The 26,371-nt window shown below is 38.5% G+C and overlaps 1 protein-coding gene across 1 annotated transcript in view; it reads left to right on the top strand.

Annotated features, from left to right (window-relative positions):
• Nucleotides 1–6,621: 6,621 nt before the first annotated feature.
• Nucleotides 6,622–26,371, top strand: part of MIB1 (mindbomb E3 ubiquitin protein ligase 1) — a 119,507-nt gene continuing 99,757 nt past the window's right edge. The window contains 2 exon segments of the mRNA XM_032602637.1: nt 6,622–6,974; nt 25,627–25,798. Coding sequence (XP_032458528.1) covers nt 6,746–6,974; nt 25,627–25,798 — 401 coding nt within the window. The 5' untranslated portion in view covers nt 6,622–6,745.

The raw sequence follows: 26,371 nt of genomic DNA, 5'->3' as shown, positions 1-26,371 counted from the left end.
AAGTCCAAATGGAAGTCCTGTAACTGCCCTTCCTTATCAAACAATAAACCAAAAGCAAATTACACCCCAGGGGAGTTGCAGAGATAAGTACAACATCGAAGACTTGAAAAATGCAGGGAGAGTAATTCCTATCACCGCCCCCCCCCCACCATTTAAGTTGCTCTTTAGCCTGCAAAGGAAGATGGCTCTTGTGTATTATTACAAACTTAATCAGGTGGTGACTCAATTGTAGCTACTGTTTTTAGATGCGGTCTCTCTAATGGAGCATATCAATGTGTAGCTCCAGCTATGGCTGATCTACAAAGTGCTTTGTTCTCAGTACAATTTGACAGGCATCATCACAAACATACTGCTTTCATCTAGCAGGAGCAGCTGCACATCTTCAATGTCTTTCCTCAGGGCTATGTAAAGTCTACTGCTCTCTGTCATAATCTAGTTTGTAGAGACCTTGATTCCCTTACCATCCCACAGAATATCACGCTGGTCCATTACAGTGAGGACATTCTATTGATTTGACTTGGTGGGCCAGAAGTGTCAAGAACTCTAGATGCCTTAGTAAGACACGTGAATACCAATGGACGGCAGATAATCTAGGAAAATTTAGATCCTATCACTTTGATAAAGTTGCCAGGAGTCCAGTGGTCTGGGGCATATCAGAATATCCTCTGTAAAATAAAAGGCAAATTGTACCTTTAGCTGCTAAGAAAGAGGTAAAAACACTTGAACCTTTTTGTATTTTAGAGACAAGATATATCACATTTATATTGCTTTGTACAAGCCAGTTTTGAGTAGTTCCTAAAATAAGAGAAAACTCTGAAGCAGGCCCAGACTGCAGGGCAAGCTTCTCTGTCATGTGGGCCATATGACCCAGCAAGGCCCATATTGTTACATGTCTGTGACAGACTGTCATACAATATGAATCCTCTGTCAGATGTTGATAGTAGAATCCCAGTGCAAAACTCTAGGGTTTAGTTCAAAATTATGCCCTCTTCTTTCAATAAGTATTCTCCCTTTGAGAAATAGCTCCTGCTTCCTTCTAGGTTGTGGTTGAAACTAAATGCCTGACCATGGAACACCAATTGAGATATGTGCTTTGAACATGTGACCAATAGATGGTGCTCCCATAGTCATAATCAACAGGTTCAGGAATCAAGGGGTTGACATGGCTCTTTTCATTCTTACAGTAGTAGATAACCACCCTGGAAAAAATGTTTTGATTCCTATTTCTACACCTGTGTGTTTTACTGGTTATAAGAACTTATTTCCCAAGTGAGGAGTGTTTCCACCAGAGGATACCAAAATATTTCCACTGAATTGGAGGTTGAGACTGACACTTGAACATTTTGGGTTTTTCAAACCACTAAACCAACAAGCAGAGAAGAGAGTTAACTGTACTGACTGAGGGATGGGTCCCAATTATTGAGTGGAAATGGGATTCTTGCTACCGAAAAGGTTAAGAAAGGACTGTGTTTGGAACCTAGAGATTCTTTGGGGGTACATTTTGGAATAGTTCATTTATATTCTAGTAAAACTTAATAGTAGACTACATGTATTAGTTAGGGTTCTCCAGAGAAACAGAACCAATAGGATGTATACATGTATACACACACATCTTCATATATATAATATATATGAATATATAAAATATATTATTAATGTATGATAATATATAAGTGGACACATCTTTACATATAATGACAAGACTTAATATAAGCAATTGGCTCATGGATTATGGAGGCTGAGGGAGCCCAAAGAGCTTCAGTTGGTAAGCTGGAGATGCCGGAGAGCTAATGCATGAAGTCTGAGTCCAAAGGCTTGAGTACTAGGAAAGCTGATGACAGGTGTAAGGTCTAGTCGAAAAGTCCAGAGACTCAAAACCCAAGAAGAGTTGATGTTTTGGGCTGAGTCCAGGGCCAGAAAAAAACCCAATGTCCCAGCTCAAGTAGTAAGGCAGGAGAAGTTCCCTCTTATTCAGACGTTTTGTTCTATTTAGGTCTTCAATTGTTTAAAAGAGGCCCACCCATATTAGGGAGGGAAATCTGCTTTACTCAGTCTGCTGATTCAAACGTTAGTCTCATCTGGACACACATACACTCACAGATACCCCCAGAGTAATGTTTGATCAAATGTTTGGGTACCCTGTGGCCTAGTCTAGTTGACACATAAAATTAATTATCACAGTACAACCACCCACTAAGAACTGAGTGAAGTCCTTCAAAAATGAAGATTTGGACCACCTGCCAGGTATGGGACTACAGTCAGTTGACATGTTGGCAGAGGGAAAAGGAAATGTGGGCTGTGTAATGGAAAGACGGAGTTATAAATATCAACTATGGTATTGTGAGCAGTAACAGAAATGAGGACAATAACAGCTATGCTTATTTTCTTCCTTTCTTGTTGTATTAGTTTCCAAGTGCTGCTGTAAGAAATTATCACAAACTTTGTGGATTAAAACAACAGAAATTAATTTTTTCACAGTTCTGGAGCCTAGAAGTCCAAAATCAAGGTGTTGTCAGGACTGTGCCCTCTCTTTGAAGGCAGTAGGGAAGAATCTTTCCTTGCTCATTCCTGGTTGCTGGCAATCCTTGGCATTCTTGTCTTACAGAAGCACTGTTGTCACGTGGCCTTCGTCCCCATGTCTGTGTGTCCAAATCTCCTTTTCCCTTCCCTTGTAAGGACACCAGTCATTGGATTCAGGGCCCACTCTATTCCAGTATGACCTTATCTTAACTTGATTACATCTACAAACACTCTTTTTTCAAATAAGGTCATATTCATAGGCATCAGGGCTTATCTTTTTGGAGGATATAATTCAATGTGCAACACTTTTTAAAAAAAATGCTTATGTATTTTTCATTTTTATTTATTTAACTTATCTTGGTTGCACCAGGTCTTAGTTGGGGCATGTGTGCTCCTTAGTTGCAGCATGCATGTGGGACCTAGTTCCCTGACCAGGGATCGAACCCGAGTCCTCTGCATTGGAGGGCGGATTCTTAACCACTGCACCACCAGGGAAGTCCTGTGCAACACTTTTTATGCATAAGACCAATTATTTTCCCCCTTCTCATTTCCCAGGCTCTTTTTTTATTCAGGTATAAGTGACATACAACCTTATATTAGTTTCAGGTATACAACTTAGTGATTTGATATTTGTATATATTGCAAAATGATCATCAAAATAAGTTAACATCTGTCACCAGTACACGGGCCTCTCACTGTTGTGGCCTCTCCCGTTGCAGAGCACAGGCTCTGGACGAACAGGCTCAGCGGCCATGGCTCACGGCCCAGCCGCTCCGCGGCATGTGGTATCTTCCCGGACTGGGGCACGAACCTGTATCCCCTGCATCGGCAGGCGGACTCTCAACCACTGCGCCACCAGGGAAGCCCCTTGAGGCCTATTCTTGTAGCAACTTTCAAATATACAATATGGTATTACTAACTATAGTCGTCATGCTGTACATTACATCCCCATGACTTATTTATTTTATAACTGGAAGTATGTACCTTTGACCTCCTTCACCCTATTCACCCACCCTCCAATCACTGCCTCTGGCAACCACCAATCTATTTCCTGTAATTATGAGCTTGTTATTGTGGTGTGTCTACTTTGGAGAATACTAATTTAAACATCCAGGGATGCAGGAGATGATCTATTGGAGTGAAGGAAGAAAGTATGAAAACTTTCCTATTTCTTTGGTATCTTATCCTCTTGTAATTTCTATTTTTGAGTATATTATATAACATGTAACATGCTAATACATATATAAGTTATACATTAATAAGTACACATATTGGAAGTACGTGTTCAAAAATTTTGTACTGAAAGGATGTATGATCAAAAATATTTAGAGACCATTGGCAAACTGAATTAATTTAAGGGCCTTGAAATAGTCTTGGTAACATGATAGTGTTATAAATTCACAATGTGTTTAATAAGGGGATGGATGGATAAGAGACTGTTTAATATACATAAATTCATCCAGTATTATATGGGTTATAGTTTTTGCTTTTTTCTTAACTTCCTCTGAAATCCTGGACAAATTACTTAATCAGTGCTGGCCTCATTTTCTTCTTATCAAATATGTGGATTAGGTTAATTTGATTAATTGTGCTCAGTGGTATTCCAGAGGTTTTGATGAGTTTCTGCAGAGTCCCTGCAAAGGCAGGAGGAAGGGAAGACTACAGGCAGGTACCAGCCTTGCTATATTGCTGGACCGCCGGGGAATTCCTGAATTCATCTACAGCGCCTAGCTCCTGTTACAGGTCAGGGTAAGAACAGAGGATTTGTCAAGCGGCGGGGAAGGGATGGGGGAAGAAAAGAAAAGAAAACCATTGGGCTAGATCACCTCTTAAGATCCTTTTCCATTTTAAGGACAAATAAAATTCTAAGTTATTATAACAAATCTCTGGTATTGAGAATAAAAGCCTGTCTAAATATGAGATGATGTCTTCATAAGTATAAAACTCCTGGGTGAGATAAACACAATCAAACATATGGAAAGCCATTATCAATAAACTGGGTTTGATGTAAAATGCAAGGTTGCACTATTGTCTTATCATCTCAGTTGGCCTTTTCTCGAGTTAGCTTACTTTACAAAGTCAACCACAGTATAACTTGTGCAGTGGCTATATTTTTTTTCTAAAAATCTTTTATCAAGTTATTAATGCATGTGATCAATTTAACTGGTGAACAAGAAAAGAAGGAAACCAGAAAAGAACCCAGAGAGAAAAGAAAGAGTTGGCAGAGAAAGAATAGCACATTTAACATTTCCAGGGTGAAAATGCTTTGAAATAGAGTACATATTTGGCTGCCTATTTTGAACAAATATTTGAACTGCTTAGTTTCTAAAATAAGCTCTGTTTGGCCTTTGGGATTCCATACTGATATTTTCCTGTTTCACTGACATGAAAAATTAAGAACATTTATTTCACTACATAATCATTCACTGGTTACTCTTTTTTTTTTTTCCACTGGTTACTCTTTAACACCCCCTTTCTTTCCACTTGATTATTCGATAATGCTGGAGTATTCCTTGCTCCCTTGACTCTCAGGAAAAGCAACAGTATGCTAACGATGCATCCGTGTGGGCGGTGAACAAATGATTTTAAATCCTACACACCATGATGTCATTTAAGTAATACCAGCCAGAAACCACTCTGTGATTGGGGGCCGAATTATGTAATGGATGGGCAAGATGTTGTTAAATGGGCAATATGCTTGTAAAGTCTCTCCCAGGAGCTTGTGCTGTTTGGAGTCTACTCACCACCCTGACTCCACATAAAGGCAAGACACATCATTCAGTAACATTCTGCTCAGTTTAAAAACACATCACTAATTACCCACTGTGGTCTGAAATACTTTCTATTTACATATACAGAAATACAGGTTGCCCTTAATCTGTGTCATAATCTGTCCTGTTCCCCACCCCGTTAAAAAAGAAAACTACATAAACACACTACTATATATAAAATAGGTAACTAATAAGGACCAACTGTTATAGTACAGGAAGCTCTACTCAATACTCTGTAATGGACTATATGGGAAAAGAATCTAAAGAAGAGTAGATATATGTATATATATAATAGATTCACTTTGCTGTACACCTGAAATTAACACAACATTGTAAATCAACTATACTCCAATAAAAATTAAAAGCAAAAAGACTAAAACGTTATGTAATCCCAAATTCACACTTAGTACATCCAGGTACTCTACAACTTGTTTAAAGACTGACCTCACCAAAGGTACCCGCTTTCAGCAGCCCAGACCACATCCGGATCCTCACTGCCTCCAGTCCCACCTAAAAATCGGCCAGACGCACTTCCTTGCCCCGCCCCTTCCCTCACAGCCAATGCGACGCGCGGCACAACCGATCTGCAACAACTCCAGGGAACCGCCCCTCCATCGTCTCAGACTGGGGCTGGGCGTCTGCCCCTTAGCTTTTCCAACACTTGCGCATGCGTACTCTCACAGGGCCTTGGGAAGGCGCTTAGGGAACGATTTTCTCTGCCTTCTTCAGTCGCGCGACTCTCCAAAACCCTTCCACCGTACTGTTACTGAGGAGCCCTGTCTTAATCCCTTAGAGAACGTGCTGCTGCGGCCTTCGGTGCGCCAGTACCCGGATGTGGCGCCGCTCTCGCCCGGCGGAGACTCTGTTGCTGGGCGGAGCGCGGCGGCGTGCGCGGCGGCAGAGAGAAGGGGGCCCCTGGGCTCGGGCGCTCGCTGGGCGCCGGCAGGTACCATCACTGCCCACGGGGGAGGAGGCGGCGCCGGCGCTCGGGCGTCCACCCCGGAGCGAGGGCGCAGAGGAGAAAATAGGCCGGCAGTTAAGCTTGCTCCGCGCCGCCCGCACCGTCTCCCCGGGGTTAACCTCCCCCGGCCCCCTGTGCTCCCCGCGCTCTCGGCCGGGGGAGAGCGTGGTCTCCTGGCGGCCGTCGCTGTAGCCCGGCCGGGGAGCCCGGAGGAAGCGGGGGAGTCCCCGCCCACGGCCCCCTCCTCTCTGCCCGCCCGCTGCTGCTGCAGTCCGGCCTTCAGTCCGAGCGGGGGGCGCGGCGGCGGCGGCGACGGCTGGGGAGCGGCTTTGGGCTCGGCGGGGACCGCGCCGCCGCCCCCGTGAGTTATTCTCACGTCCCCCGGGGCTCGCTGCCGCCCCCGCCGGCGCCGAGAGTCCGGCCCGGGCCCAACTCCCTCACGGGTCCCCCGGCGGCGGCGGCGGCGGCGGCGGAGCCCACCGCTCGGGCCCCGATGAGTAACTCCAGGAATAACCGGGTGATGGTGGAAGGGGTCGGGGCCCGAGTCGTGCGCGGCCCGGACTGGAAGTGGGGGAAGCAGGACGGCGGCGAGGGCCATGTGGGCACGGTCCGGAGCTTCGAAAGCCCCGAGGAGGTGGTGGTGGTGTGGGACAACGGCACTGCCGCCAACTACCGCTGCTCCGGGGCCTACGACCTGCGTATCCTGGACAGCGCGCCCACGGGTAAGCGGCGGCCACCTGGCCCGGGGCCTGCGCGCGTGGGGGCAGGGGCGAGGCGGGGTGCGGGGGCGTCGGGAGGCCTGGGAGAAGCCGGTGGTGGAACGCCTACCGTGCAGCGCCTGGCTGGAGGGAGCGGGGAAGGAGTCAAAGGGAATTTTAGGTTCAATACCTGGTAAACAAAAACTCACAAAAAAGACCCCTCTTCTCTTCCCTCCGTCCCATCCCCAAGGGGAATGATGGCTGCACCATCATGGGGATGCTTTCAAGCCTGGAAGGCACAAAGCACCGGGAAGACCGCAGACACTTCCCCTCCTCTTTCTCCTCTAGGGAAGGGGTCTAGAGAGGCCTGTCTAATAAGCCATTGAAATTAATCAGCCACCGAGTGACGAGTGTCTGAAGGGAGGCTTGCCTTGCCATATGGTGTTTAGTTGACCGGTTACAATTGTCGAGGGGCCGTTGGTACCTCGGATTTGTTGCGATAGCCTTTTTTCCTCCTCATCTAACACATAGAAAGACATGGAGTTCAGTAGCTGAATGCTGCTACTTAGTACCCTGTGGAATGATTTTTCATTTTGTTTCGTTGTGTATCTTTATACCAATAGAGGGAAAAACAGCCTAAGCTGTTGAACCCTTTCTTTGTGTTAAATACTCTTTTCAAGTGGAAGATAGGTATAGGGGACACTTGATATCTTTTAACGTCTCAGTTCATTTGTAAGGTTATATCAGAGACTTATCCATTAACACAGCAATGAGTCAGTGTCCTTCTTGATTCACCAAATTTCAGGGAACTGTTTGTTATTGACTCTAGGATTTTTATATAATATGATAAACTGAAAGCTTGCTCTCAAAATAATTGAATCGAATTCATTTTCACATAGATTTATCCTTGGTACTCTGTTCAGTAGGAAATAGTTTCAAATTTAAAATTTGATAATTTTCAGAATGCTTAAATAAGCTATTTTTAAAGCTTTATGATTGAGTTTGGCAAAACCTAACAAATCCTGAACTAGGTACATAGTTATTGTTAGCACCAATAAAAAGGAAATTAATACAAGGCAGTTCAGTTTTTGAAGAGATAATTCATAAAATTGTGTTTCTTTGCTGGCTTTTTAAACATTGCAGAGGATTTATGTGCAGGACCAGTTTCTTGTGTGTTCTTACAGAATACTCATTGCAAGCATATGTATTAACGTATTGTAAATCTGCAACCCTTTTAAGGCCCAGTGGTAATACACTATATTCTTTTCTGTACTTTTGCTTCTTAACTTAATAGTACCTATTAGTGATTGTTCCATGTTAGCACATAGATGTCTGCCTTATTCTTTCATAGCTGCATAATATTACAGTGATTGGATGCAGTAATTTATTTAACCAGTGCTTTGTTCATGGGCATTTGTATTCTTTCAGGTTTTCTTATTTACGGTGATGCATTGAATGACTCCTTGTACATATATCCTGTGCATGTGTACTGAGTACTTTGGAAGTGGAATTGCTGCATCAAAGAGTGCACATATTTAATATTTTGAGAGATGTTGACTAAATGCCTTGGGAAGACATTTTCCCAATTTACCCTCCTACAACACTGTATGGGGCATATTCCTGCTAGCTCAAGCTAAAGTTTGAGCTCAATAATTTGGAGGCATCTTGGGATCAGTAATTGTAGGTTTATGGGGAATTTTAAATATCTTTCCAGGGTAAAAGTAAAGTGTAACAAATCCTGTACTACAGCAATTTCTGAAGGGATATTCATGTTGTCTGTATGTTTTCTGGTATGGAGTATATCTGTCGTGTAAATAGTTTCGTTATCTTATGTAAAAACAGGTATTTTTCAGAGGTTTAAAAATCTTAGTTTACAGGATAATTTTACACATTATTTAATTTGTTGGTATGTATCAGTTCATCTTGTTCATCTGATTCTGTTAGCAAACATTTTAAAAACACTTCTGGAGAAAATTAATGTTAAGCAAATAAAGCAAGAAAGTAAAGTTTCTTTAAAAAGAAAACGTATAGTATGTTAAAATGTAGAACAGTACTGTTTGTTGTTTAGGACAGGGTTTCTCAGTTTTGGCACTATTGCTGTTTTGGACTGATAAAATAATTCTTTGCTGGAGGGGGCTGTCCTGTGCACTGTGGCCAGCATCCCTGGCCTCTACCCACTGGTTGCAGTTATGATAACCCAACATTTTTCAGACATTGCCAGGTATGATTGCTGCGGGTTGGTACTCATTGGTTTGGGAATATGTACATATGTGGTAAAAGTGTACCAAAAAATAATAATAAATGCCAAGTTCAAGGGAGTGGCTCTCTTTATACTGAAGGAAGTGGAGTGTAGTAATTTTTTGGGTAAGTTTTATGTCTTAAACTGGGTGGTGGTACCTAGGTGTGTGTTATATTTTTATGCCTTTTGTGTTCTTAAATTTCATAGTTAGTTTTTAAAAGTCTTGTAATATTTACCAGGACAACTGAGATTGTCTTTGGTTATTCATTCTTTGTTCCTTACTTGTTACCCACATTATATGAACAGAAAATTTATTGCAGTCTGTTTGGGAATTAAGAAATGGGTAGCTTTTAAAATAAAATTCTGTGAAACTTTCCTGAGAATTAAGGATTCTGGAATGGTTGAGTCATTTTGAATCTTTCTGATATTTCTTTACTGTGTGTTGGAGATTTGGTCTGAGGGTTGTATGTGGGGTCTGTAACATTTTGGCACAGAAGCTTCGTTTTTTTTTTTTCTTTCAGGTGACACATGATAAATTTGAATTTATGGTCTAAGATAGTAAAACCTTGAGAAGAGGAGCATTTAGTATATATTTGAATGATATAACTTCTATTTTGTATCCAGATATATTTGGTTAATTTGTCGTGAGCAAGAAGATCGTGAAAATATATATGTTATTGGTGAATTAAGTTTGGAGTTAATTTTGTGAAGTCTGTAATCAAGTAGGTATAGTTGACCTTTTATCATTTAGGTACTGATTTTATAGGATTTGGGGAGAAATGTGTTTTTACTTAATGCTTGTTTTTTGGTCACTTGACTACAGTGTTGTATTGTTACCAGAGAAAGAGTGGAGAAAATAAATGTGGGTTTCCTATAAAAGTTCTTTCTACTCTCCTGGGTATGGATAACGAAAGTTAGGAGTATAGATGATTAGGTTTATTTAAAACTAGTTTCTGGTATTTTTGGTCCAGGCTGTTTAGGGGGCAGTTCTTTGTACTTTTCTTGCACCCCTAGCAAAGAGTGCTTTGTAGGTCATTTGTGGACCAGCTCCTTAGACGTCATTATTCAATCGAAGGTCTAGAAGTGCTGACCCTGGATAAAAAGTGAAATGGCTTAATAACCCTCACCGTTGCCTTTCTGAGGCCTCCTCTTTCTCTTCTGATCTGTTTCTAGAACTACAGGAGAAAAGAGTGTTATCAGGGGACAGAGTCTTAGGAAAAAACAGGGCTTGTGTGAACAATGTTTGGGGAATAGGATGCCAGACCTGGAAGGGATGAGATTTTGTGAGAGGTTTTTTACTAATGGCATCTGTAAGGAAAACTTGATTTTCCTATAGATCCTATCTATTTTAAATACTAAGTAAAATGTCTTCTTTTTTATCTTCATCTGCTAAAACAACGTTTTAAGTGATGAAAGTCCATCTAGTTTTAATACTCCTTGTAAATTGCAGCAACTGAGGACCTCAAGAAATCAACTTGAAGATCTCAAGAAATAGTTATCCCTCTGTCAGTACTTCTCAAACGGACAGCGAGCTTGCAGATTAACTGGGAACCTTTAAAAATAGACATTCTCATTCAGTAGGTATGGGATTCAGCAAGAGTAGTTTAAAAGCGCCCAGGTGATGCAGATGATGCTGGCTCATGGACACATTTTGAATACCAGGATGCTAAGTGACTGCTTGTCTTTTGAGATGTCCAGGCTCTTTGTTGTTTCCTTTTCCCTTCAGCTGATTCCAAGCCTTCATTGTTTGTCAGTAATATATGTCTTCAGTTTTGGAGACTGACATTATTGGGCAGGAAGAAGGGGAGGAAATAAAGGAACATGAAACAGCTTTCTTTTTAAAAAACAAAAAACACTACTCTTTTTCTAACTACTATTTTAAAAAAAATTTATTTATTTTATTTTATTTATTTTTGGCTGTGTTGGGTCCTAGTTGCTGCGTGCAGGTTTTCTCTAGTTTCCGCGAGAGGGGGCTACTCTTCGTTGCGGTGCACGGGCTTATTGCGGTGGCTTCTCTTGTTGCGGAGCACAGGCTCTAGGTGTGTGGGCTTCAGTAGTTGTGGCACCCAGGCTTGCGGGCTCTAGAGCGCAGGCTCAGTCAGTCGTTGGGATGCACAGGATTAGTTGCTCCGCGGCATGTGGGATCTTCCCGGACCAGGGCTCAAACCCGAGTCCCCTGCATTGGTAGGCGGATTCTTAACCACTGTGCCACCAGGGAAGTCCCGAAACAGCTTTCTAATATATGTATTTGTTTGCAAATATAATGCTGTCTTAATATATATTCTCGTTCTAAACTTTACAGCCTTATCTCTCTGGATTAGGTATTGCTTTTGGATGTATTTCCCGGTAGCTGCCCACCAGGTTCTCTCTTCCACCTTCCTTAATTGCTAGGCAGTGTGACCACAGTGCGCTTGCTTCTGTCTACTGCCACAGGTATGCTGTGTTGTAATTGTCTTTTGCATGAGTTTATTAGTTTGAGAGGAAGGAGTGTGTGTGTGTGTGTGTGTGTGTGTTCCTTGTATCTCCGTTTTCTAGCAAATCCATAGCTCTGGATGAATATTTTCTGAATAAAATGCTCTTTTCAAAGAACTTTGGACTCGTTTGATCTGCAGTTAGATAGATATTAGCCTAACACAGATAAAAGGGAAGGCTTGGAGAGATGAAGAGACTTGTTCAGTCACAAAGCTGGTGAATGGCAGATGTAGGGATGAAAACCCAGTTCCTTGCTTTTCCTCATCATTCTCTCTTCCATTTATAGTATAGTAGTTCAGAAATGATCACCATTTGTATTACTTTTCCTGAGGGAAAATTGATTAGGAAATTTAAATAATTCTAGTCTGTGATATGGTTATTTGATTAACTTAATGTAACATTGTTGGAGATTAATGGTTTTTCTGTGTGTATCCAACATGACAGGTAGTTTATTACATGTAATTATCTTTAGCCTCCTTTAAGAAAACATATCAGTCCTGTGAAAGAGTTTTTGCAAAGTAATTGCTCTCAAAGCAAGTAATTGAGCTGCACATGAGGCTGTCAGATTCTCCAGCTCAGCTGGTTAGCCTTTACTATATGGTATTGTTTTTTTACTTTATTGGGGTTCTTCATCTTTTATGTTTTCTTTGTTCCAAACAGTGGCCCAAAGTCCCAGTCATCCTGCACTCTTGAAGCCAAGCTCTGCTCTTGGCAGAAGATGTGACATGGTCATATCTCTAAACTATCAGATCTTACTGAAACTCACCTTGTTCATAAAGCTTCTTTTGTTTTATGAGAAAAATTGGCTTATTAATATTTATGCTTGTATGTGTGTGCTCAGGGGCAGCATAGATACTTACATTACCTGGTGTGGGAGAAAATTTTCATTTAGAAGTTAGAAGCCAGCTAGCTAGCTTTTTCGTTTAGCAGTGAAATAAATGGATTATATCAATTTAAATATAAATTTCCCTCTACCTTTGAAAATTTGATTTAATGTTAATAGTAAAGAGCTAATATCTATTCATACAGCTAAATCACAGCTAACCTGGGAAATACAAATTAAAAAAGAGACTTCACCCCATTTAGATTGATTAAAAGTCTAAAAATAGTATGCATTGATAAAGAATATGGGGAAATCAGAACTCTCAAGTTACTGGTGGGATTGTAAATTAGTACAACTACTTTGAGAAGCAGTTTGGCAACATCTTGTAAATTAAAAAAAAAATTCATGTATCCTGCAACTGAGAAAATTTACTTCTAAATGTTACGTCATGAGATTCTCAAGCACACATCCATAAAGAGATATGTATAAAGAAATTCACTGCAGTCTTGCTCATAAAAGCAGTAATTTGAAGTGACAGAAAATTTATATGTAGAGTATATTATGTTGCATGAGTCCCATACAATAAAATATTATCAGTTAAAATGAAAGAATTAGCCTATATTTATCAGATATATGGTGAGTGAAAAAGTAGATTTCAAAGAGATACTGGAGATAATACTGTGTTTTTTATGTAAGTTTGAAAAAAGACTAAAAGTTCTTTTTATGGAAAAATATATGTAGAAAAAGGATAAAGACTTAGACTGAAAGGATCTAACCTCAGGGTGGTATTTTGGTATTTTGCTTTTCATCTCATCAAATTATTATTTTTCTTTTTAATGAGAGCAATGTGATTTTTCTTCATTGTTTTTGGAAATCGTGGTTTAGTATGTTAGTAAATCAAGTCTGATTCTAAATTGAGTTTGTTTCCATTCTTGATTTTGTTGGACGCATTAGCTCTCAGGAGACCTCACGAAGATAGACGATAGATCCAAAGGGAAGAAGGGCATTTCTGATGTGTCCTTGCTGGTTATGAAGCTGTTGTCTCTTGCCTTCAGTTCACCCTCTGCGCTCCTGCCCCTGAGGCTGGGCTGGGGGTGGGGTGGGATATACTCTTTCTTGTTTTGCTTGCTCTTCCTACAGGTATCATTTCACTGAGCAGGATTTCAGTGTCAGTATTTGATTCCAGTTTGCTTATTTCCAACACCATCAGAAGTAGCCTGATGTGCGCCCCCCGCCCCGTGACGCTAGCACCTGCCAGTGCAACCCTAAAAGTCTGGATCCCAGCCCTACGAGACCCCTTCTTTAAGCCTCTTCCTTTTTTTTTTTTTTTTTAATATGCCATGATTTATTTCTTTTTTAAAATTTATTTACGGCTGCATTGGGTCTTTGTTGCTGCGCACGGGCTTTCTCTGGTTGTGGCGAGTGGGGGCTACTCTTTGTTGCGGTGTGCCTGCTTCTTATTGCAGTGGCTTCTCTTGTTGTGGAGCACAGGCTCTAGGCGTGCGGGCTTCAGTAGTTGCGGCTCGCGGGCTGTAGAGCACAGGCTCAGTAGTTGTGGCACATGGGCTTAGTTGCTCTGGGGCATGTGGGATCTTCCCAGACCAGGGCTCAAACCCATGTACCCTGCCTTGGCAGGCAGATTCTTAACCACTGCACCATGTAAGTCCCCGCCTCTTACATTTTAATAATACTATTTTTCATTGTTTCCCCATTTTTAGAAGTGGTGTGGTTTCCTGTCTCCTGACTGGACCCTGATTAATACAATATGTTTACCAAATCTCAGTCTTATTTTTCTATCCCATTTACCAGTTAAGTAAACATTTTTATTGAAATTTAGCTAGTAATTTTCCATCTTTTCTGATGCTGATCATTTCTAACAAACGAATTGGACAGTGTTTCACTTTTACATTGTGAATAAATAAATTCAAAATCCACTGAATTTAAAATGAAATAAAAGTGATTTTCCTTTATGGATGCAGATATTAGAGTTTATTGGTGATACACATTGTTTCAGCATTAAAGACCATATAATGATGGAAGTATCTCCAAATGTCAGTTTTCACGGTGCTTACTCTAGTTTCTTTTGGACTGCGTTTATTTTCTTATTTATTGTCAGACATCACGTTTACCTGGAAGGGATAGATTAAATGGTATAATTTAAAAATATATGTATCTTCTAGGGAGCACACCGTTAACAACCACTTTTCATTCCAGAAAAGGTGTGCAATTTGGGAATACTTATTTTATTTAAAAAAAAATGGAACTATTCTTAATTTTGACCCTCAAGCACTTTGTTGCAAGATAATCAACATGTTGTTTTGTATCATTAGGAGGGGCTCCACAAGACTGCTTAACTAGCCACAAAATAGGTGCAGCCCGTCTTAATGTGCAAGAAGTGAGCAACAGTGTTAGACCCTCAGGCTGTCAAACTCCCACTCACCTTTAGTACACCTTGTATTCCGTGTGTGATTTTTTTTTTTCTTTTTTTTGTGGAGACCCACTGAGGGTGCTAGTATCAGCTGAATAATGTACAATTAATAACCTAATTTCATTCATAGATTTTTAGCAAAATAGTAAATATAGGGAATTCCCTGGCAGTCCAGTGGTTGAGACTCCGAGCTTTCACTGCTGAGGGCCTGGGTTCAATCCCTGGTCAGGACCTAAGATCCCACAAGCTGTGTGGTGTGGCCAAAAAAAAAAGAAAAAAGAAAAATAGTAAATATAAAAGTATTAATGGAGGTCCACAATGCTTTATTCAGAATGCTTGGGACTGAATTTATAAACTTTTGTTAATGCCCACTTCCAGGTCCACAGCAGCACCCTGTCATCAGATACACCAATATTTCTGCAGGAAGCATATGAGTGGTTATACTAAGGGGGTAAATAAAGACTACACAGCCTCTTGTTTGTTCAGATCAGGATTTACCACTAAATGAGTTTCCTGCTCATTTACAGAAAACTTAAGAGTTTTGGGATTTTGGAACAGATAAGAGATTGTGGGCTTATCTCTTTAATTTCAGAGGATCATCTTTTGTATTTCCTGGGTCATGTACTTCACTTTGAAAACCATTGCACTGTCACCAAGCAGGAGCTTAGGCATTTTAAGTATCTGTAGGGAAATGGCTTTTTTAGAACACTCCTCATTCTCCTAAGCCTGTTTCTTTACTCATATACTTTCATATGTCCCCATACCAATTTAGCTTGCCTTCTTTTATCATCATGTTTGCATTACAGCGATTAAACCACCTCCTCAGATGGAACTAGGAACACAGGAACAATTTTGATCTTTGCCCATAGATTAGCTCTATGTAAATAAGTTCTTGTGAAATAGTCTGGTACCTAAGTTATCTTTAAAACTTTGTTTCTGAGGGAAAATGGTTCTGAATTCTAAACAGCGGGCTTTTAAATGAACTTGTAGGACACAACTAAGATAAGGTGGGGTTTAAATTAATGGAGGAGATAATGGAATGCAGCAGGTAGTCCAGACATTCATTTCTGGCTTTGGATTGCCTTTGGGAGCATATTTACTTTTGTAGATGCTTGCTGTGGTTAGGGTTAGTTTATATTCTCTAAGCACACTCATGATAAGAGTATATAGCTTTCTCCTGGGATGGATTTATCTTCTTGATGATAATTTTGTTCTGAAAAAAATCAAGAAATGGGGTAGAAACGTTTTGATGTTAAAAATCATTATTTGAATTTTGGGAGTTTTGCAGGGCTAGTGATAATAAATCATAAAAGCTTGAGATGGTAATATTTTACATTGTGGTGCCTTGCTTGCCCCTCTTTCCCAGTCTCTTATCATGGAGTAGTGGAAAATGCACGAGCTTAGTAGGGAAGTCAAGGTATTTGTTCATTCTAGATTTTCTCACATGGCCTCGTTAAGTAGGGGAATGGACTAACATTTACTGAGCTTCCATCATGTGTCAGGAACTATGCTAAGCTTTTTATATACTTTATCTCATTTAAACCTCATAAAAGTGTTGTTTGATAGCCTTCATTTTACTTATGAGAAAACAGGCTATGAGAAATGAACTAATTTGCCCAAGATTTCATAAGTAATTGGTTGATGGTTGAGATTCAAATCTAGGTTTGTCAGTCTTTTTTTTCCCCCTGCCTTATAACATTAGTCTCTTTAAAACTTTAATTCTTCACCTGTAAAATGAAGTTGGAGTAGGTCAAGGTACACAGGTGTTTTGCTTGTAAAATGAAAAAATGAATTTTTATCTGTTAGGAAAAAAATAAAGTGGATAAAATTCTTATTTTTGTTTGACCTCATTAATTTTCTACTCTTGTGTAACAAGTGCTAAAAATAACAAATATATTACTAAAATTGCCAGTTGTATGCCTAATTTGACGCCTTGTTTCTTTTGTTTGGACTGTGTAAGGCATGATTGTAATTTTATTATGCAAGCTTATAATAAAGTAGAGTAGCAGAGGCTGCAAAAATAGATGAGAGAATAACTTGTCCAACAGAAAAGATATGATGAAAGAGTTGTAGATTTTGGGTGAGGCACTTTCAAAGACATCTCCTTAACTCATAACAGGAGTTGGTTGGAAGTAGATGGTGTTTCACTCTACAACACTTTTGAAATTAACTAAGAAGTAGATAATCTTTTCAATTTAAAAAATGTATCTCTTTGAGATTTATTTGAATATTAGAATAGGATTTAATAACTTATATTTTTAGTGCAGAGGTTGAATGGGGAACATGATGCCCTAGATATGTAATTATTCTTCAAATAAAATCAGAGCTAAGTAGAGGGAAAAACCCTGGTAGGGTAAAAGCATAAGAGGCCAAGCTTTGTAATCAGCCTCCTCACATGGGTTTGAATTTGAGCCCACCACTTACTAATGTGTACCTTCATATGGTCAATTTCTTCATCTATAAATGAGGATAATAATGCCTACCTTTTAGTATTGCTGGGAAAGCTAATAAAATATACGTGAAGCACCTAGCTTGGTACTGATTTAAGTAGTGGTTAGTATTATTAATAATAACAATACTATTTTCACTAATTTACTGTTTCTCAAGAGTAAGGAATGTGGAGTACACCAACCAGCTGGCAGGTCACAAAGGCCTCACCCTCAGTAGGAATTTTAATTACATTTCAGCCAGTTTCTAAACCATAAGTACTTTGATGGTTCAGGGAGAATAAGATGCATACTCAAGTTGGTTAACCCTCTTTAATCTCTGTAAACTTGTCACATTGATTTGGGGTTAAAATTGAATGAATCCATAAATCAGAAATAGGAATTCTTGGTTGACTGAGTGACATCAGCAAACGGTTATGCCACAGCAAGTAATTGCTTTTAAACACTGGTTAATGACTTGTAAATTATTTTTTGAGGTTAGGTAAAATCTTTTAATTAGGGCAAAAGATTAGAGGATTAACTAGGCACTATACTAGTCTACTAGGAATGCTTATTTTTTATTTTAAACAAGTTTTAAAATTTATTACATAGTATTTAATATATCCAAGTGGATAAGTGATTAATAAACGTGAACCTATCTAGAAATAAAGCATTTCTTTTTTTTTTTAATAAAGCATTTCTAATGTTTAAAACACTCTGTACTTCTTCCCAATTTCATTCCCTTCCTCTCCTAAAGTAACCACTGTGTAGAAATTAGTAATTCCCATGGGTTTCTTTACATTTATGCTGTGTTGTATATATCTGTAGACAGTGCCTAGTACTTTATTTGCAACATTTTGTATTCTTGAATAATTTTAAAATTCAGCATTATGGTTGAAGGATTCATCCATGTTGAATTATGTGGCTCTTGAGCATTCATTTTAGGTATTCCATTGTATACCTAATACATATCTTCACTCTCTTGTTAATGAACATTTACATTGTTTACTTTTTCTTTTGCTCTTATACAAAGTGATAATTCACATATTCTTGTTCCATGTTTAAGTGCTTCACATAATGAACTGCTTGTAGTGAGAACCTTCTCTCTTTCAATCACTTCTTCTCTCTAGAAATTTAACATTTTACTTAAATAAATCAGTGCTTTATGAATTTGAGCTGTTTTTCTTGGCTCTTTTAAGAAACTTGTGGTTATTGATCTCGACCATAGTGTTTTACTGGTCTCATAAAATTTGCCAGCAAAAAGACTTAAGCTATGTAAATACTCTTAAGTTATTGAATTTAGGCGAGATGTCATTAAAATGTAGAGCAGATGGTCATTTGAGTATTAGAATGAGTCAAAAGCTATCATCAGGTGGTTCATTTAACGGTGGCAGATGTCTTCATAAAGCTTAGCAAAGGGAAAGAGTGTTAACTCTCTAGGGTGGTATGGTATTCTTTAGGAAGGAGAAAAAGCATTCATGGGTTTAGTTAGGGAATTAAATTTTATTGAATTTTTAAGGAATAACTCTTGGAGGTTCTAAGGAGGTTCAGAGTGGAAGGGAGTGCTTTTAGTTGAGAATGAATCCGGTGGATGAAGTTAAGGGGAAACAAAAAAGCTGCCAGAGTAAGAGACCAGTAAAATGTTGGCCTTGTTCATTTAACCCTTTTTCCTTTTTTATGTTTTCTTTAAATGTCATCTTTTGTTTTAAAGTCAGTTAATTGCATTCTCATTAAAAATTCTGTACTGCTCATTTTGGTAGTGGAGTGGGTTGCTTTGTTTACTTTTTCCAATTCTCAGTATTAGTCTGTTTCACAGCTGTTCAGTAGCTTTGTTGGCATTTGAACTGTGGGAACCAAGAAAGGATTTGGATGTGCTTTTGTGTGCATTAGTGGTTTTCCTGAAGTATTCTTTAAAACCGTGAATTGTAGAAGTTTTTATTTTTTTTTAACCAGTTATCATTGTATGTTTAAATGGTTGCTTTTAAAGAAAGCCTGTACTCAGATTATGAGCTCATGAATGTTATTGTATTTTGGAGAAAATGAACTTAGAGATGAAAAATATGTAAATAGGGGAACAGCTGAAAACTGGGCTTTTCCTTTTCTGGTCAAGTGAGGAGGTTGGGATACATTTTCCCTATGCCTTTCATCAGTCAGCACTCATTTGAAGAGCTGTGCAGATAAATTAGGATATACCTCTTAGTGTGTATTGGATACCCATTTGTTTAGTGTATTTGACTTTTTGTGATGGCATAGGAGACCTATTTTAGACCTGTTCAGAAACTTAACTACTGTGTGGACATTTACTGTTACTGCTATTTAATGTTAATTAGGATGTTTTTGGTCATGATGCTTTCCTGTGGTAAGACAAATTAGACTCTTAAGGCACGTGGCAATAAGGAGTGTACTTATTAGCTATATATTTTCTTTTCATAAGCACGGAATAGCTCAAGTTAGGGTAAGGGTTAAAAGACGTAAAAACTTCTGAGTAGCAGTGTACCACATTGCTGAAGTAACTATTTGAAAGTTGGTTTCTGTAAATACTTGGAGTTCCTCATGTTTTTGTTTATTTTTAGCTTTTATTTATAAGTGACATATACCAGCATTTCTGATGCTTATACTGCGTATTAAATGCCCCTTCTCGCCCAGCTGCTTCCTAGAATTGATACATACCCAGTGTAGAAAACTTGGAAAACCCCAAAGGGCGATCCCGTCAAGCACATTTTGGGGGTTATCTTTCTAGTTTTTCTGGGCACATGTGTTATATGTATAATGTAATTTATGTACCAAAGTGCTCTATTGTAATTCTTTGCATACTGCTTTATAAAATAATAATATAGTTTACCATCTCAGTACCATTTCTTCTACAACATGGTTTAATAACTGCATAGAATTTCTATGGATTACCTTAGTTTACACATAAATAGCCGCATCCCCATCTTTTCAATATGTTATGTTAAATTTTTATTTACTGCAAACAATTTAGTATCATGAGATGTACCTTTTAAAAAATTTGAAGACAGGGTCAAAATCTTTTAAAGCATTTGAAACATTTTGCAAGTACCTTCCATAGAGATTATATCAATTTCTGTTTCCCTCTCAGCAGTATGACTGGCTCTCTTGACACCATCTTCACGTACACTGACATATTATTTTTAATCTGTTCCAATTTAAGAGGATAAAGTTGGTATCTCTTGTTTTGTATTTTCTTTTTAAAATTATGAAATTAATACTTTATAAAACTAAACAATTGAAAATTGTATGTAATAAAGCTAAACAACTGAAAAATGTATACAGAAAAATGTGAAGGTGCCTTCTCCTTCCTCATCTGTGTATCCTCAACCACTGTCAGCAGTTTGGAGGAGTTTCCAGGTTTTCTCTATTTATACACTTCCTATATGTGTGTGTGACTTCTAGGTTTTGTGTCATGCTTAGAGAGACTTTACTCAGAATTGTAAAAGATGCTGTTCAACTATTTTTTCTAGCACTTTTATGGTTTTCTTTTTTTCATATTTAGCTCTTTAATTTATCCACATTTTTGCTATGCTGTACTGCAGGGAACTGTAATTTAATAAAGATTGTAACTTATTTTTAACTTGCTTTGTTCTAGTTGCAATGGTTACACAACAAATACCCCCAAACTTAGTGGTGTGAAACAGTTTATATGCTCAGGGCTTCTACCTCTCAGGGATTTGGAGAGGCTCAGTGGGGAATGGCTTGCCTCTGCTCCACAGTATCTAGGGCCCCAGCTAGGAGAGTCAAACAGTGGAGGGGGCTGCATAGCCAGGCTTCCTCGGGCATCTCTTTATACCTCTTTATGGCCTCGCCAAGTGGTCTCCTCTCTGTGGCAGCTTCAGGGTAGCCAGACTTAGTATGAAAGAACTGCCAAGGCATGTGGGGGCATGAATCCTGAGGGGGAGAGAGAGACATGGACAGACAGGTGGCACAGAAGTCATATGGTGTCACTTCTGCCACCTTCTATTAACCAAGGCAGTTGCAGATGTCCCCCCAGGATCAGTGGGGAGGAAAACAGACCCGCCTCTTGATGGCCACTTGTCATTCATTGTCCTCTTGTCAGGAGAGCACTTGGGGTGGATATAGATCGGTGAGGCTTTCTTTGGAAAATACCATCTGCCACGTCTTTCCTCCATTTTAAGTACACACTCAGTTTTCCAGGAATGTGCCTGATGTAAAATGCATAAATAAAGCAGGGGTGTACCTGTATTTCAGTATTTAAATTGATGAATTTAAAAAAACCTCATATTGTGATTCTTGCCATTTCTTATTAAAAAGTGCAATTTTATGAAAATTTAAAATTCATTTTTAGGCTTGCATCAGACAATTATGACAGTTCTTCAAAATCTTTGTCTGTTGATAGGTTTCAGAATTTACCTTAAAAATATCTTTATGTGAGCTAGGATAATTTCTTTCTTAACTTTGTAGACTTTTGCTGTTTGTGTTGGGAGATAATATCAGGAATAATTACAAAATTATGTTTTCAAAGTGAACATTATAAGGAATGGTTATATTTGATTTAAAGCAAAATATAGCAAATTCTTAGTAACCCATGGGATGATTAGCCAGGTTATGGATTATTTGGTACTTAAAAAAAAATCCTTCTGTGATTGAAAAACAACAAACAAATCCTTTTCTGTGTATTCATTTATACACCCCAAAAGGAAGAATAGATTTGGCCTTTTGATTTATATTGTGAAAGACTGAAGCATGCAGTACTTGTGAACGCTGGTAGCTCTGAGTTGTGCAGCTATAAATTTGGTTGTTTTTTTTTTTTTTATTTGGTTTTTAATTTTAGTTTACAGTCTGTTAGACTAGAGTATAATTTCTTTTGGGCCTATGGCTGATGATAATTTTCATGATTGATGCAGTCAGAATTATTGATGCAGTCAGAATTAGCCATAGGCTAGAATGAGAAGTGGTGGATGAACTACTCTTGTGTAGGACTGTCTCACATGGCAGTTGTGTCCTCTGTTGCTGTTCTGGAGTGAAAACAATTAAAGGAACAGAGAGGACAGGTACAGCTGCAGGGAAGCCACAAACTTTGGGGGAAAACCTGAGATAAAAGAGTAATTAGCAAATGGAGAGGGCAGGTAATTTGCTGAAATAAAATGGGGGTAATCCACACATGAATAATTGAATATTTTCTGTATGCAGTCTCTGGGAAATTGAGATATTTATTCAGCTCTTTAATTTTTGTATAAGTATTGCTGAATTTGCCTGGGGTATGTGATGACTTTGATCATTAAATTATTTAAATAGATGACTAGTACTTTTAATATATCTATATTAAGATTAAATTAATTGCAGTATAATTCTTTATACTTACCTTTTATTGTAACGCCTTTCAGAGTATGTTTACCTCTATTATATCACTTTAGGTTCACAATGTCCCTTTCCATATTGTCTTAGTCTGCTTGGGATGCCATAACAATCTACCACAGACTGGGTGATTTAAACAATAGGAATTTATTTCTCACAGTTCTAGAGGCTGGGTAGTCCAAGTTCAGGGGGGTGGCCACTTTGGTTCCCTATTGAGGGCTCTCTCCTTGGCTTGCAGATAGCTGCCTTCTTGCTTTGTTTTCACATGACAGAAAGAGAGAGAGAGAGAGACACTTTGGTCTCTCTTCCTCTCCTTAGAAAGGCACTAATCCCATCATGGGAGTCCCACTCTCATTGCCTCATCTAAACCTAATTACCTCCCAAAGGCCTTACCTCCAAATATCATCACATTGGAGGTTAGGGATTGTGGGGGGAACCTCCCAGTCCATAACATCTATGAAAGGAAGTATTTTCTCAATTTATAGATGAGAATATTGGTCCCAGAGTAGTTTAAAAAGCTCAATTCTGAACATTACCTAGCCAGTAAGTTATGTGAGTAGTTTCTGAAATCGCATACCTTTGTTTTCCCCATTTAATGCAACAATTTAAATATACAGATCAGAGATTATGTTTTATCGTATTATCTCCCAGCATGACTCTATAAAGTTTATCTCTAAGTCTCTGACTATATTTCATAATCCTGCCAAACAAATAAAGCTGCTCCTTGTTCATTGAATATACTCTGTGCTCTTCTGAGGTTTCTTTCTTCCTTTGAAAGGTCTACTCATCTACCATTTCTAAAAAACCTTTCCTGATTCTTTTTTTTTTTTTTTTGATTTAGTTTTTTGAATGAGTTTCTCAGTGGAGCCCTGAGCTTGTATTATTTGATAAGCATGTGTTATTTATGTTTTTGTTGGTGGCTCCCTTTCTGTTTTTTAAGGGAGCAGTTCTAGGTTTCAGTTTATTGTGCTGTTTGTTCCTAAATATCTCTAATACTTATCTATTTGTATTCTCTTTAATGATCTTATTTATACTTCTTTTGTTTTTTTGTTACCTTCTACATCTTTTATTTTCTAACCCATGGCCACCAAGACCTAAATCTCTCTTGACTCTTTTTCTCTCCACGTCCACTATCATCACCCTGGCTTAAACTACCATTATCTTACCTGGACTACTGTGTAAGCTTCTTACTACTTGACTTTGTTTCTCTAGCCCCTTTTATTTTCTTCCTTTCTGTTCTTCCTACCATAGCAAGAGTGATATTTGAAAGCAGCAGAGGGCCTGCCCACAGTAGCAGTAAAGAAATAGTTACTGAATGAATCAGTAGGTACTGATGTCTGCTGTCTTCTCTGTCTCTACAGCCAGGCATTTGTGTGGTAGGAGACTGCAGAAGGATTGCACATAAAACATATTTGGTGTTGGTGTCATGCTCTTTTGTAGTTTACTAGACATCCCAGCTTCCTTTCAGTGTCCATTCTTCCTCCTTCCCTCCCTCCCATTTTTCTTAACCATCTCAGCTAGGGCACTTTATTTAGAATCTGGTTTCCTTACTCATAGGGATTTTAAACCAGGATATAGAAAATGAATTATGTAGGATTTTTCCCCTTACCAGGAAGTAGCAATAGTGCATTAGTTCTTGCAGAGTTTAGCTATAGTATTACTACTGTTGTATTCTAGTTCTTGCGTGTTCTTCACATTCTCATTTTATTCTTAGAACATACCTTTCCTTTAAAGAACATATTACCTCCTCCAAAGGAAGTTGAGGTTCTGAGAACTAAAATGACTCATTTCTTTTATTTAAATATTGAACATCTCTAAACTTATACAAAACAGAGAATAGTATAATGAACCCCCATGTTACCTGTTACCCAACTTAAACACGAGCAATCTTGTTTCATCTAAACGCACCTTACTTCCCCTCCCTCTCCACCAAATATTTTGAAATAAATACTGTTGTTTTATATGTAAGTACCTCAGTTAAAATGACTTTTTCATAGACACAGAGATAGCTATTGACAGAGCCAGAACTTGATCTAGGGGAGCGTCAGTATTGTACAGACAACTTAGCCCTTGTTTGTAGTTCAACATTGGGCATGACCATACAGCATGTGTCATGAAATAGTGACACTGATGTTCATAGGCCACACATTGTTTTTAAAAACTCCTAGTTTTAATTTATTGAACAAGTGATCTTAGTAGAATAGTAAAGGAACATTATTCCCCAATCTTATTACCCTATAATGTCAGTTATTTTCATTAATTTATAGTGGTACTTTTATAGTTCTAACATGTATCTCATCTATCCATGTGAACATTTTTAGTATAGATTATATTACCAAGTGCTTGTTTTCTTTTTCTAGTGTTAATTTCTTCTTGTTCTTTAAGGAAAAAAGAAAACCCACGACAAACGCAAGTTTGTTTCCCAAACTGGGAAACTTGCTTGCTAATCATTGTCTAAAGTTTACTGTTGATGGGGAAAAGGTTGCCAATACATAGGGATACATGCTAAAGTTAATTGATAGTTTGTTTCTGATATCATGAGGATAAAACTGTCTTTTCTTTTGGAATTTTTACCTGGAGAATAGGTTCACATTCCTCAAAAGATTTTTGTGTGTTTGAAGTCTGAAACATCTACTTGGTGATAAAGAATTCTTCTTTCTTTCTCTGTATTGAACCTAAATTTCAGTTTGTGGATGAGAGCAAGGAAAGTGCTACTGAGAAGTGTTCTTACTAGTGAACAAAGAAGGGATAGAAAATATTTAGTCTATAATTTGTACTGGTTAAAATATTTGCAATCTGTTATCTTGAAACTATATATGGTACATTTGAAATATTATTTCTTGCTTTATTGAACTATTTTGTAAAATGCTGTGTTCTTATTTTTTCCTTTAGGGAATAATATTCAAATAAATAATACTTGTAATTAATGTAAGCATGTATCCTTGTTTTAATAGGCATCAAGCATGATGGAACCATGTGTGATACCTGCCGCCAGCAACCAATCATTGGCATTCGATGGAAATGTGCGGAGTGTACAAATTATGATTTGTGTACAGTTTGTTATCATGGAGATAAGCATCATTTAAGGCATCGCTTTTATAGAATTACTACACCAGGAAGTGAGCGGTATGGCAATCCATTTTTTTTTTTCAATTGCAATTCCTTGTTTCTATTGAATTTTTTATACCATTCAGCGTTAAAAATAGGATCAGGAAATAGCTTCTGACAGCTGGTTTAGTCAAGAAGTAGCAATTACCAGGCTAGATGTGGACCAGGCCTACCACATAGCGAGAAAAGAGTTCTGTGAAGATAGAGATACATGTATTTTTCCAGAATAATCTGAGCTGTTCTTTCTCTAGTGTAGAGACTTGGCACTGCTCAGTGTTTGGAAGTGAAAGGGTGGCCCAAGGGAGGCTGATTGTTTTCTCTGTATGCATTCTATCTTGTGAACACTAGAGCCCATTTATTGAATCAAGAGACATTTATTAAGACTACAGAGCATTAAGACTATACTTGTGTAAATTTGAAGATTAATAAGACGTTATTCTTAAGGAGTTTACGAATTAAGGTATTATTTGATCAACAGTGATTATCATGTGATGTTTCAGACTGTATATAGTGATGTATATTAAGTGTCTTAGGAGCAAAGAGAGAAGGGTGTTAATTGTGAATGGGTGCAGAGTTTCAGGTGATTGAGTA

The sequence above is a fragment of the Phocoena sinus genome, chromosome 14 (assembly GCF_008692025.1).
Source record: "Phocoena sinus isolate mPhoSin1 chromosome 14, mPhoSin1.pri, whole genome shotgun sequence".
Taxonomy (NCBI): Eukaryota; Metazoa; Chordata; class Mammalia; order Artiodactyla; family Phocoenidae; genus Phocoena; species Phocoena sinus.
The sequence above is the reverse complement of the archived record's forward strand: the minus strand, read 5'-3'. Positions and strand labels throughout refer to the sequence as shown.